This window comes from Vitis riparia, chromosome 10 (genome assembly GCF_004353265.1).
Source record: "Vitis riparia cultivar Riparia Gloire de Montpellier isolate 1030 chromosome 10, EGFV_Vit.rip_1.0, whole genome shotgun sequence".
In the NCBI taxonomy this organism is placed as follows: Eukaryota; Viridiplantae; Streptophyta; class Magnoliopsida; order Vitales; family Vitaceae; genus Vitis; species Vitis riparia.
In genome coordinates, this window is record NC_048440.1 from 18,445,180 (window position 1) to 18,459,706 (window position 14,527).

At 31.5% G+C, this 14,527-nt stretch overlaps 1 protein-coding gene across 3 annotated transcripts; it reads left to right on the top strand.

The window, feature by feature from the left end:
* Positions 1-4,348: 4,348 nt before the first annotated feature.
* Positions 4,349-13,778, top strand: LOC117924165 (protein STRUBBELIG-RECEPTOR FAMILY 1-like). 3 transcript variants are annotated; one of them, XM_034842745.1, is made up of 18 exons: positions 4,349-4,413; positions 5,458-5,503; positions 5,585-5,758; positions 6,319-6,448; positions 6,528-6,599; positions 7,921-7,986; positions 8,111-8,182; positions 8,278-8,349; positions 8,432-8,503; positions 8,583-8,648; positions 8,798-8,863; positions 9,383-9,759; positions 9,902-10,329; positions 10,645-10,916; positions 11,172-11,310; positions 12,251-12,387; positions 12,528-12,684; positions 13,336-13,778. In XM_034842745.1, the coding sequence occupies exons 3-18, from the start codon at positions 5,659-5,661 to the stop codon at positions 13,426-13,428; spliced, it is 2,319 nt and encodes a 772-aa protein (XP_034698636.1). In that variant the 5' UTR covers positions 4,349-4,413; positions 5,458-5,503; positions 5,585-5,658; the 3' UTR covers positions 13,429-13,778. The 3 variants fall into 3 exon arrangements, with proteins under 3 accessions (XP_034698636.1, XP_034698635.1, XP_034698637.1); XM_034842744.1 differs by lacking the exon at positions 4,349-4,413 and having other exon boundaries at positions 5,370-5,503; XM_034842746.1 differs by lacking the exons at positions 4,349-4,413; positions 5,458-5,503; positions 5,585-5,758 and adding an exon at positions 6,150-6,198.
* The last annotated feature ends 749 nt before the right edge of the window (positions 13,779-14,527 follow it).

A 14,527-nucleotide genomic window follows, 5' to 3' on the forward strand; every position in this document is an offset into this window, starting at 1 on the left:
ATTTGATTTTCATATATAGAGGTTTATCATATATTATTTGATGATAATATATTGATTATTAAACTATTTGTTATATACCATTTCAAACAAACAAGTAAGAAATAAGAAGTAGAAAAGGGTACTTATAAAGTTTGATAATTATGAACAAGTAGTTTTTTTATTAAAGTATATAACATGAATTTGATTCGAATTCACCCATTTAATAATTTATAACTCTAAATTATTTAAATTATTTTAAATAAATAAATCAATGTCTTATGTAATTTAACATGGTTATTAAATAAGAATATCTAATCATTAAATAAGTCATATGATAATTTACCTATTTAATAATTTGATAGTATCTGAACTTATATTTTTAACTTAATTATTATTGGTGTCGGATTTGGTTAGTCTCTAATATGATATTAACGTGATATACCGGCATGAATAATGACTCATAATTTAGTCAATTGTAAATAATTTTTATTTTTTTTTCATAAAAGAATATTAAATCTACATAGATAGAAATTCTCAAACAATAATGGACGGCTAATAAAATACTATAAAAAGCAAACATATCTATTTAAAAAAAATGTAAGGTGTCAATCAGTTAAATATTAAATATTATTATTATAATATAATCCTAACAATACTCCACTTTTGTTCCTAAAAAATTAAAATGGAATTAAATTACTTGAGGAGGTCAATGGGAATTAAAAGATTCAACTCATCCAAAACCTATTAAACCTTTAACAACTCCTTCAAAAATTATACAACATACATATGGTACCATTCAAATAGAATTTAGTTCAACTTCTAGATATTCATTTAATCAAGATTTTGTGTCTATGAGACCTTCTACTTCGAATGCAAGCTTAAATGATGTTGATTTTACTCAAAAAATTTCTATTCTTGTATATCAATAATAAGAATCTCCTCCTGTGTCACCTACTCATTCAGATATGTATCCTAATCAAGTCAATATTATTCATAAGAAAAATTATAAAATGACTCATTTTACTCATAATGTAGAATGGATAAAATCATATTATTTTGTCCCTTATAATAATATTAAAATAGCTTATTTTCAAACACTTCCTCCTCAAGCTATAAATGCATTAAGAAAACAATATGAAAAACATATGAATCAAAATAAAATGACAATTCATTTTTTCTATTGGTTTTTCCAACTTAGAAAATAAAGAAAACAAATTATAACTTTAAGAAATGAAGAAGGACATCAATAAGCAATAAAACATACAGAAAATGTTCAAAGAATTTCAACAATGGTTCCCAACCACCCTTAAATAATCATCAATTTAATTTTGATAACAATTCAATTTCTGCCTCACCCTTCAAAATTTCAAGAACTAAAGATGAACAAAGTCCCATAATTTACAAATATATTAGACAAGTTCAACAACAATTAAATTATACAAATCATTATCTTCAACATTTAAATCAACAAACAACAAAAATTTCTCAATTTTTGTTTTTTTCTGTCCGGGAGGGAGAATAGGAGAAACATCATCAAAATCTAAATTTCTTCAACTTTATCATCATCATCATCTTTCAAGACTTTAAAACAACCTTTTATTATTCCTATAAATGCTACAAAATCAAATATTCAATTAGCAACACCAGCATAAACAATGTTAAAAGAAATACAACTTAAATTAGATAAACTCAGTATTAATGATATTAATCAAAATAAAAATCAAATTCCAACTATAACAAAAAGAAAATCAGAAATCAATAAAATAGAAGAATAGTTCAAAATGTCTCATGATTCAATGGTAAAACCCCCTACAACGGTTAATGCAATTTCTAATAATTTTGTAAGTAGAAAAAATTATTATTCAAAACCCTATTTTTTCTCTAATGTTCAATTAGAAAAAATAAATTATCAATTAGCTGCTAGTTATGATGGTAGTAGTTTTTATGAATGGAATAGAGATGGAATAAGTGAACATTAAATAATTAATTTACTTCATGAAATGATTATGGTTGATAGTGCTTGTAGAATCAAGACTAGTAATTATAACTTTCATGTTATCGGTGCCTTAGTCATAGGATTCACTAGTTTACTTAAAGGTTGGTGGGATCATTATCTGAGTCAAAATGATAGAGAATACATATTAAATGCAAAAAAACAATAATCAAATAAAAAGGAACGTCAGTCAAATCTTATAAATAAATTGTTGTCAATACATTAATATTTGCAATAACAAAACATTTCATAGGAGATCTAGTCTATTTTCAAGAAAGAAGTTCTGAAACCCTTAATAATCTTAGATGTCAAAAACTTCAATATTTCAAGTGATATAAAGATATGTTTTTAGTCAAAGTTATGTAAAGACATGATTGTGGAAGTTATTATTGGAAATAAAAATTTATATTTGGTTTACCCACTTTATTTGCAGAAAATGTTAGACAAATAATAAGAAATATTCATAATGGAAAAATTCTCTATGAGTCATTAACATATGGAGAATTAATTACTTTCATCAATAATAAAGGTTTAACCCTTTATACATATCTCAAATTAAAGAGTCAAATGAAAAAAAGAAAAACAAGATAGTAAAAAAAATTAGGAAAATTTTGTTCATATCATGGTTATGATACAATAATAACCCCTTCAAAAATAAAAAATAAAAAAAGTAATACAAAAGGCAAAAAAAAACCCTCAACAAAGTCAAAATTTCAAAAGAAGTTTTTAAAATTTAATCCTAATAAATCAAAAACTTCAAATAAATCAATTATAAAAAAAGAAAACACCCACATGTTCTAACCCTTCAAGTTATGAAATGCATTGCATCCTAATGAATACAGATCTTGAAAGTTTTAATTGCAGGAAAATTGCAGAAGAATCTAAAGCTACATTTTCAAAATCTTTTCAAAATTATTTTTCAACACTTTTTGATAAAAGCCTAGAATTTCAAAATTCAAGATTTTCATTTTTCAAGCAAAAGATTTTGAATCTTCCTCAATACCTTAGACAAATAATCAGTCAAAAGACTCAATCTATATGGGAAGCAAAGAAATAGTATATCATGTGATTTCTTGCTGATTGTAACACATTTGGAATTATTATTCAAGGAATGAGTTTCACTTGGATTTCTCATTATGACAACACTTATAATGATTGTCCAAATATTGATCCTTTGTGTAAGGAAATTTCATTAGAAATGCATGACTGTAAGTGTACTCTTACTTACAGTATTTGCAAAGTCGACATTAACTTAGACAGTTATAAGTCGATAGTCATCAAATTCAATAATAAGTCAATAGAACGAACTTTTTCTCTCCTCATGGATTATGGAGTTTTTTTATCAACTAATTTTCGTCCATCTTGATCAAATTGATGGATTTGAAAGAAAGTTAGCAGTTTGTGTTTTAAATGTCTTCATCAAAGATTTCAAATCAGTTTAATTCGTTATCAAAAGCAAGCCTTTTGAATGGTCAAATGATGGAGGAGTTTACTTGACTTAACATATCATCATTCTTAAAGCCAATAAGAGAAAATATCAATTGTTTGGTACAAAGATCTCTTTGCTCTGTACTAAATTCAGTCTAAAAAAACATCAAACATTAGAGGTCAAGAATGATCGCAAGAAATCTTGATTATGAGATTTATAGTTCTTCTAACTATAATCACATTGCTGAATACAATATTCAAAAAATCATCTCTGCAACTAATTTTTCAGAAGTTCCTCTTTTGTTCCAAACTCAATTTACTTATCTTGTTGATAAGTACAAAAAATAGTATGTCATTGAAAAAGAAGCTCAACAAAGCTTTGAAAAATATCTCTTAGAAATGCTCAGTTAAGAGATATAAAGAATCTTTTGTACATTTGCATATTTGTACATTTGTCCCCTTATATTTATCCAGTAAAAAAAAAAAAATTGTGAAAAGTATGTAAAGAATGAATTGTGAAAAATGTAAAAATAAACAAATAAATAAAAAATCAAAAGTCAAAAAGTAATGAATAGTAGTGAATAGTAGTTTTTGTCTACTACTACAAAATGCAACCAAGGTGGAGAAAGGGAAAATAATGAGAATTTTTTCTCTTTTGAAGTCATCTGACAAGAAAAGAAAATTCTTCTCCTTCTGCATACTTCAAGAAACAAGGCTTGAACACGTGGTGACGGATTTCAAAAATTTATCAAGAATGAAGACTCAAAAAGACTCAAGTCCGACTTCATCGTCTATAAATAGCAAAACTAATTTTCTCACAAGGCAAAACTTGGGAGAGTAAGAAAGTGTTGGAAATCCTGATAGTTCAAGAGTGCAAGCGTAGTGTTCTAAAAAATTATTTCTCTTGCCTTTGTAATTTCCTCTTTCAGAAATTCTAGTTCAGAAATTCTAGTTCTTTGTATTCATTACCCTACTGTCAACAAACTTGTATTCAACAACTATCTGTAATCAAGGTATATTTTCATATTCAAATATTTGTATTTTTATGATTAAATTTCTACAACAAATTAGATAGTAATTATTTATGTTTTTATACTTGAAGATCATTAGACAAAATTAATTTATTGTTTTATGCTTGGAGAATTATGTTGTATGTATGAACTATTATATGTCCTTATTTAAACAAGATAATATTTCTTATATTATATTTGATTTTCATATATACAGACTTATCATATATTATTCGATGATAATATATTATTTGTTATATACCATTTCAAATAAACAAGTAAGAAATAAAAAGTAGAAAACGATACTTATAAGGTTTGATAATGTTTTATGAACAAGTAGTTTTTTCATTAATGTATATAACATGAATTTGATTCAAATTCACCGATTTATTAATTTATAACTCTAAACTATTTAAATTATTTTAAATTAATTAATTAATTAAATCATAGATATGTCGTATGTAATTTAACATGATTATTAAATAAGAATATCTAATTATTAAATAAGTCACATAATAATTTACCTATTTAATAATTTGATAGTATCTGCCTTATATTTTTAAAATAATTATTATTGGTGTCGGATTTGGTTAGTCTCTAACATGATATGAACGTGATTTACCAACATAAATTGTGACTCATAATCTAGTACATTGTAAATGATTTTTATTTTTTTCATAAAAGAATATTAAATCTACATAAATAGAAATTCCCAAACAAGAATGACGGCTAACAAAATACTATAAAAAGCAAACATATCCATTTAAAAAAAAGGTAAGGAGTCCCACAAATGAAAGTTGAAAGATATGAATAAAAATTTATTAGATAGGGGTGAAAAATGATTACAATTGAATTTATTTATTTTTTAAAATAAAAACATATACAAGACTTCTCTAGAATCATGGTAACGTTGGGAAAGCGTGGGCCCAGAATTGACTAAAAGATTCCGCTTTCAAAAATATTTGCTTTTGGCTCTCTACTGCTCACACCTTTTGCTTCCCAAAAACCAGAGGTTGCTGATTCTTCACTCGCTTAATCTCTCTACAGGGTTAGGGTTTTGTTTTCTGCATCGATCATCCATCAATTCTGTGGGGTTTGTTCTGCTACTGAAACTCTGTACGTAAGCGTGGATTTTGTTTTGTTTTTATGAAAATTTCTTTTGATGTTGTTTTAGGGTTGGAATTCGAGGAGTTTGGTTTGGGTTTTCCAAGAGAAGAGAAAGCTGTTGGCTTCAGGCGGGCTTTTAGGATGGGTCATTCGAACTGGGAGAGGTGTGCGCGTGTTTTCCTGGGGTTGGTAGTGATATTATCTGTCCGGATTTCGAGCGGATACACTGACCTGCGCGATGGTAACTACAGTGTTCGCGTTTCCTAATTTTTTTGTTTGGTTTTAGTATGATTTGGTAGCCTGATGCTAGGTTATGTTTTGTTTATGTATCATTGTTATGTTGGGTTTTAGTTTGATGTTTTTGGAATCTGAATTGAAGTTGTGTTTACGTGGAAGTTCAAGGGCACTGTTTTTAGTCCAATCTTTCTGGGCCTGAATGTAACTTGGTTTAGGTTGGTAAATTTCAGTCTAATCTTGGACAGAAGGAAGATTTCTAACTTTTTAACTGGTTGGTGGATCATTTTAAGGATTTTGTTTTTTCCCAACTGCTTAGCCTAACTAATTGAGAAAGTTGAAATGCTTTTCCTAAAATTTAATAGTTTCACCCAAGTTTCCAAATTTTCAGTTGGGCTTTTGGCCGACCAAATTTGCTCTCAGATTGGCTGTGAAACCCGATGTTTGGTAGACACTCTGACCTAATTTTAAAAACCATGATGCAAGTTTATATTGAATATTTTAATTTTTTGACTGATTCGTTTTTTCTCTTTTGTTTTTTTGTTTTTTTGTTTGTTTTTTTTTCAGTTACTGCAGTAAATAGCTTATATGTTGCTTTAGGCTACCCTCCTCTTCCTGGATGGGTTCCTATTGGAGGAGACCCATGCTTGGATGGTTGGCAAGGCATCCAATGTGTCAATTCAAACATTACGGGATTGTATGTCAGATCATTTTTCATAGTTGATGTTTAACAACAAATCTTTTAGTCAAATTTTCTGAGTGGTTTGTATCTACAGAATTCTTAATGGTGCAAATTTGGGAGGAGAATTGAGCGGGAACTTGGATCTTTTTACATCATTGATACAGATGTAAGTGACATTTTCTTGAATGCTTTGAGTCATCTTCATGTTACCATCACATGGATTAGGGGTAAGGTCTATAAGAAAAACATTAATCATTTTGTAGGCCTCCTGTTGGATCTATTAGCTCATACCCTGCTCTTAGTAACAAGCCTCGATCATGTATAGTCATATTGTTCTAAAGCGTAGTCACTGTCAAATTGTTGACTTGACCTAACCAGGACAAGTAGCAGTTGGTTCTATGGAATGATCAAATATCATCCTGGCTGATTTTGGATTTCTTGTTTTTGAGTCAACTTAAGAGTTATCTTATTGTTCGCGTGATCTCCCTATCATGTGTTCTGCATAGCCAAACTTTCATTTACTGGACATCATGGGGAACTTGCATTTGTTTATGTTCTTGAAGGCTTCAAATATCCTTTCTATGGATGTATTCATAGTTGTTAAAAACTTACGATACATGATGTGATTCAATGATATGATACATTTTTTATGGAAATTGACATGTATCACAATTTGTATCTTATTTTAAAATGTATCTTTTTTTAAAAAAATCAATTTATTATTTTTGGTTAAAAGAATTTATTACATTAATTGTTTAAAATATACTAAAAGATTAAAAATTGATTATAAAAAGGAGAAATAAGTAAAATAATCTTATATGAGAGGTTACAATCTTGTTGTCAAATGTTATATTATAAGTTAAGGAAGTTTATTTTTACAATGAATATTGAAGAATTTTCATTTGAATGGTTTGAATGTTCACAGTGAAAGTGATGATGATTAGTGAATAAAAATTTATACTTAATATATTAACTTTTTTTATTTCTTTTTTTGGTGGAAAATGAATGATGATGAACCTTAAAAGATGGAACTTTGAAGATGACACATAAAGGGATATATATATACAATGTGATAAGAGCATATGCCTAGTTAGAATTTGGAACTAAAAATCATAGTTAAAAATTAAAGAAGTTTATTTTTGTGGATTATGTGATGAATCTATATATTAAAGTCATATTTTGTTAATTTGAACTTGTCAAAACTTTAACATTCAATGTTTTGATTTGATATGATAGAGTTTAACTTTTTAGATCCTACTATCTTCCATAAAATTTGGTTATATACTACTCTATACTTCATACTTTAAATAGATATATACACATATACTTATTTTTTCTTTTTATCTTTTACTATATAGAAAAACTTGCGATACATGATACGATATGATACAGGATATAGAAAAATAGAAAAACGATACACGATACGTTTTACGAGTTAACAACTATGGATGTATTATGATACATTTTGTGCTATTTTTTTAACGCAGGGATCTGAGCAACAACCACATTGGAGGTAGCATTCCATCCAATTTGCCCCCTACGATCATGCAACTGTATGTTTTAACCTCTATTTTGATATCCGTAATTTATTTAGCTGATCTTAGCATGGCATTTACAAAGTATCCTTATTTAATTACTGCCTTAAATGAGCCACATTTCTTCTCTTGCATGTTGTAGTTTTCTTTCAGATAACCAGTTCAGTGGAAGCATCCCTGTTAATTTGTCTTCTTTTACTCAATTGTCTGCCGTGTAAGTTTTGTTCAACTTCCACCTCTCTTCACAACAAGCTGTTATTTTTTATTGATTTGTTTCTTCATATAAATATTAGTTCTCATTTCCTTCAGGTCATTAAACAATAACCATCTAACAGGAGGAATACCAGATGCCTTTCAGCAGCTTACGAGTTTGATAAATATGTAGGCATTTTCTTAAATCAGCTAGATTCGTCTTTGTGTTTATATTTTTTTATGGTTGTAGTGATGATATATCGTGGTGCAGGGATCTGTCAAGTAACAGTTTGAGTGGTCAACTGCCTCCTTCAATGGGAAATTTGTTAGCTCTTACCACATTGTGCGTAAATTCACTATAAGGTTTCTTGTCCGTAAACATCTTCTATCTCCATGAATTATATGGATTTCTTGGATTTCAGGCACTTGCAGAACAATCAAATTTCTGGAGTCCTTGATGTTTTGCAGGATCTTCCCCTAAACGAACTGTAACCCTCTTGCCTGTTCTGTGCCTTCAATCTTCAATTGAAATCATATTTTCTTAGAAAATTTTACTGCTGGTTATTTTCAAATTACTGTTTGATCAAAACTTCTTGCTTACTTTCTTCCTCACACCTTATTATTCCTTGTTATGCAGGAACATAGAGAACAATCTGTTCTCTGGGCCTATACCAGCGAAGTTGCTGAGTATTCCAAATTTCAGGTGAAGTCACAGGGTTGAGGTGTTTTCTTTTTTAATTTATTTATTTTTGTTTTTTGGTTTCTGATGCCAATGGTTTTTTTTTTACATAAATACCTTAAATTTGGGAAAAAAATTGTGTAGAATGGGTACTTCTAGTTAACATGATTTTATTTTTTATTATTTTTTTTAAGGTCTGAAACATCTCTCATTTAGCTCTCTCTCTCAAATATAGGTCTTCTCGTTTATTCTTTGGCCTCTAAGTAATTAACTCAGCACATAGAATATTATAAAGCATACAAAGATTCATTTTCCAAAGTAAAAAGATCAAAGCCTGAATGGAAAATGTAGGATGATGATTTTAGTTACGAATATCTTATTCTAACAGGAAATATCAATAGCCTCGATGTAATTTTGCTTTCAGTTGGAACATTTACATGTGCCTTTGACTAATTTTCTCTAATTTTCTCCATCATCTTTGATTGCATGGTATTATTTGTTGGTTTTATGGTTCTTGTGGTAACAGTAGAATCTGCTTTTCAGAAAAGATGGAAACCCATTTAACACCACAATTCTTCCACCTCCCCCGACTTCACCCCCGACTTTGCCCCCTTCATCAGCTCCAGCTATGCCACCACCATCTCTTGAAATTGCTAATTGGACAGCATCTTCACCTGAAACACTAACTCCTCCAGGATCAAGCAATTTTTTTACAAATAAAAGGATCGTTTGGATATCGATTGCTGGGGTTATACTGCTTGCGGCAATTGCATTAGGACTATGCCTTCTTAAGTCAAGATGCTGCGGAGGCAGGCAAGTGACTTACAAAATGACCAGTAGGGATAAACTGGGTGCTTTTGCAACAAAGAATCCTAAATACAAGGAATATTTGCTACAATCTAATAATCAAATGGAGAAAGGTAACTCTTTTCTCTCTCATCTTTTATTCAAAAGCTTTGTAAAACCATCTTTTGTTTCTTGTTACTATATATATATATATATATATATATATATATATTCCTGTTTTTGCTTGACAAACAGTCTTTTGCATTCTTGTAACAGTTACCACAGAGGTAGTTATGGGGCCACAGGATGGATATGGAACAGATCATAGAAAAGTGGGTTTAAGTTCAAAGCCACAGGATGAACAGGAGAGGGATGGGAAGACAATCAATGCAATCTCAAGGCATAAGAAGGATCATAAGATTGACATGACAGAGTGGGGTGTGAATAACATGCCTCTGCTGCCCTCACCACCACTTCCACCAGTTCTCCCACATAACTCTGTTGATGAGGCCATGGTGAAGCCATCTGTGCCTGCTGGAATGGCTATTAGGAGTCATCCTCTCAAAAGTTTGAGCTCTCAAATTTCTGTAAGCTATTTTTCCGTTGGATTGCTTCAACAGTATACAAATAGCTTTTCTCAAGGAAATCTTATTGGAGAAGGCACACTTGGAAGCGTTTATAGAGCTGAGCTTCCTGATGGAAAGGTAAACATTGTATAGACATAGAATGAACTACTTTTCTTATGGCAGTTATATTGAGTGGCCCTCCTGCTAGATTGCATCCAATACCTTGAGGATTGTGTTTGTCAGTTGTTTTTTTCTCACTCAGTTTTGTAAGAATTCTCTTCACCACTGAGTCAAGGTTAGTGTACCAGCTGCTGAAAACTAATTGATTGTTGTAGGGTGGGGATGGAGGAGGGTAGGATTGTTGGTCAAATGCTTGGTCCTTTTCTTTTCCCTATCCACTTACGCCTAATGTTGAGACCTTTGAATTTATTCCTGTATCTCAATTCTTTACAGCTATTGGCAGTCAAGAAATTGCAGCCTGCTGTTTCCAGGCAGCTGAGTGATGATGGATTTCTTAATCTAGTGTCAAGCATCTCTAAACTTCAACATGTCAACGTTGTGAAGCTTGTGGGCTACTGTGCTGAGTATGGACAACGGCTGCTTGTGCATGAATATTGCAGAAATGGTACACTTAATGATGCACTGCACTTGGAGGATGAGATCCACAGCAAACTTTCTTGGAGTGCACGCATCCGGATAGCGTTGGGAGCTGCAAGAGCCCTGGAGTAAGTAGAACAATCAACTCACTAAATCTAGGCATTCAGACTATCTTTTGAGATGGCCACTAATCTTAGGTGTAGGAGGTTTGAAGCATATTATCTTCCTAATTCCTCTTATATATAGGTGAATTGAGAGATGACAGCTGAATGGGAACTTCCAACTCTTTTTTGCATGCTTGTGCAGGTTGTGAGGCTTGTGCCTCCAATGTTTAATAGGTAATTATTTCTTGGAAACTAAGTTCTACCTGTTTTGTTGCAAAGGTATCTGCATGAAGTCTGTCGGCCACTTGTTGTGCACCATAATTTCAAGTCTGCCAATGTTCTCCTTGATGATGAGCTTTCAGTATGTATCTCAGACTGTGGTTTGGCTCCTCTACTATCATCTGGCTCTGCCAATGGGGTAATTCCTTTTCATACATTCTTATGTCTGTTATGACAAGTCACAACATATTTAGCTACTATTTTTTAAGTATGTTATTAAATTAGAGAACCTATAGTTTGATTTTGTGCTTGGTTTAGCTGAGTTAAGGAGACACCAGTTAATTCAAATTCAAGAAGTAAGAAAGTTTTGCATGAAAGTTGTACGCCAAAGAATTCTCAAGAAGAATGGAATTAATGATTTCAATGATGTCAAGGTTCAATACTTTTGGGTGTTTGGAAAGGATTTGGGGTTGGTGATAGTGATCATGTGTCTTTTACTCATCAAAACTTGGTCAGTATTTGTTTTATCTTGCACACAGCCAGGCAGTGACTGTTGTTTGGGTATGATGGTTCCCATTTGGGGACTTTGTGGTAATGGGGAAGTGCTGAAAATATTATGCCTGTTATCAATTTCCATCGAAAGTATCAAACTCAAATTTGAAAATTAAACTCGTTGTCTTCCTTCTATTAACTTCATTTTTTGCTTTATGATTATGTAAACTGGAAAATATTTGATAATTTAGAACTGTTGGACAGAATCTTATCTGGTAGTGCATATTTTTCTGCAAAATTGAGGCTCTCTGAAAATTAATTAACTAGATCTAATCCTGAACCTAACTTTCTGTTGGAGGCTTTGTGGACCAATATGCGTGAACCGTATGAGTAATGATTGTCAGTCTACCTATCAAACAAAAAAAAAAAAAAAAGTAATGATTGTCATTCTAAGCTGCTGAAAGGTAATTAGTCACCAGTAAGTGGGGCACTAGGTTAAGTGGGAACAATTGCATTTGGAAAGGTGAAAAGTAAAATTTATTAAATTACAAGTATATCATAGAATCCATTTAATTTTAGCTACAGGGCTGACCCCTTTTTTTTTTTGTGATTATTAAGCTTTCTGATATTGGACAATTGATTTTCAGTTGACAGGACACCTCCTCTCTGCACAAGGTTATGTTGCTCCTGAACTTGAGTTGGGAAGTTATACTTACCAGAGTGATATCTACTGCTTTGGAGTTGTAATGTTAGAACTCCTCACAGGAAGACGATCTTATGACAGGTTTGCAATCCTATTCAAGAGAATTTTTTGTTTCATTGTAATTCTTTTCAGCTGCATATTCCCAAACAAGCTATTTGTCTTGTCTAAAATTTTGGGTTTCACTACAATGATGTATTCTAATATACAAAAAAAATATCTAGGTCACGTCCTCGAACGGAGCAATTCCTTGTTAGATGGGCAGCTCCTCAGCTTCATGATATTGATGCATTATCAAGGATGGTCGATCCCTCTCTGAAAGGATCCTATCCTTCCAAGTCTTTATCACACTTTGCCGATATAATTTCCTTATGTCTTCAGGTGAGTCTGTTTTCATTTTCTTTTGATTTGTCTCCTGTGTCATTTTGAGACATGTTTACTAAATAGTTCTTGAAATATCATTTTGGGTGTGCATTACCCAGGCCTCTGAATTCTCTAGATTGATATGCTTGCTTGTGTTGATTGGTAGAACAGAAATTAGTAATCATCGTGAAAAGCACAACTCCCTCTTAGTGTAAAAACCTCTAATAGGGTGGTGTGTGTGAGGGAATTTGGAAAAAGGAATGTTCAGGCACTGGCTCTGAAGACTATTGAGCAATAAATAAATTGCATGTGATTAACTCATCTAAGGTTTTGTGAAAGAATATTTACTAGACAACATTCAAATCTGTGGTGACTGTGAAGTAATGATTAAACATCACTGCTTATTGCTTGCATGGTTTGTTTGCAGAGTTGGTGTACCTTTTAAAGAGTATTTCTTTGAAAATGGACATCGATACTCGAACCTAATGTCATCACAGTTTTTGGGTCATATGCCCTTTTTAATTTCCCATTGATCAACTGTCAGTTTAATTATTTTGTAATATAGCGTGCTTTGTTCTCCTTTTATTACCCTTTTTTTTCCCCCCTTTTTGGCACTGCTTTGCCTCATCCAGAGAAAATAAACCAACTTGTATTCTGATCATTTTGCAGCCTGAGCCAGAATTCAGGCCACCAATGTCTGAAATTGTCCAGGATCTCCTATACATGATTGAGAAAGAACCCCAAAATTGGGGAAAGAACTGAAGTAGGAAATGATCACAATACTAAAGAATGGTGAGCATGTAGCAGTCACAAGTTTCGGGGGCCAAATCCCAGATGATGATGTGATTTTTCAACGTAAAGTTTCATAATATCTTTTCTGAGGTTCAGCAGCCACAAAACAGAGGTTGTTTTCTATTCATGCCCATTAAAAATTGATGGGCCTGTCAAGTGTCAGTGTTTTGTATGCTAACTCAATTTCTTTCAATTTCGTGCTTAGTATTGATTATTTCCTTCTAATGCAATTTTTTGGTGTAAAATATGATACATCAACTTCATGTCCAATGTAAATATAATCCAGTTCTATATTAATTTGTTTAGATTCATGAAGTTTACTTGGGGTGGTGTTTTTCTAGAGCTCACTTTTGTGAAATGCTCTGACTGCAGCTAACTTGCCAGCTTGAAAGCTTGTCAAACTAGCCTCGGGCAAAATCAGGATTACAATCAATTTCCATATCTTTTCTGTTGTTTTTCTTTCCTATTGTGATCATAGGGCATCTCATTTTCTTTACCCCATATTAACTTTTTGTCCTTTGCCGTGTAGTTTCTGACCCATTTTAGCATCTCTATTTTGTGGGACGTTCATTTCTCTGTTCCTTACAGTGATTAAAGCACATGTGAACCCTTCTTTTACCCATTCATACCCTTTTTCCTTTTTAAAATTTGTCCTCTCACTTTCATAATTCAGTATCCGGACAATGAATGTGAAGTCACGACAAAGAAGGAGCCAATGTCCCCCACATGAATCACTGCAATAAAAAAAGACATAAAAAGGGAAATAAAATCGTTTCTTAAATAATTAAAGCAAGATACTGAGAACTAGGAGATCCTTCCTTTAGCTCCCTTGTCATTTATGTTCTCCCTTTTCAATTCACTTTGTAGCTTAAATTCAACTATAAATAACTAAATATACTTAACCTTTGGCTTAAGATTAGTACCGTTTGTATTTTTATATCTTAATCCTGTTCATTTATATTATCATCAAGTTAATTTAACGAACCTAAAATTCAATTAGGTAATGTCACATGTACAACTTCGGGTCTTATGATGGGTATATATTCATTGATCGAGATGTTTTCTCTAT

Bases quoted from the DNA above. Each gene is read 5' to 3' on its own strand.
- LOC117924165 (XM_034842745.1), top strand. From the start codon at position 5,659: ATGGGTCATTCGAACTGGGAGAGGTGTGCGCGTGTTTTCCTGGGGTTG. The intron at 5,759-6,318 runs GTAACTACAGTG...TTTTTTTTTCAG, and splicing joins ATACACTGACCTGCGCGATG to TTACTGCAGTAAATAGCTTA. The intron at 12,388-12,527 runs GTTTGCAATCCT...AAAAATATCTAG, and splicing joins GGAAGACGATCTTATGACAG to GTCACGTCCTCGAACGGAGC.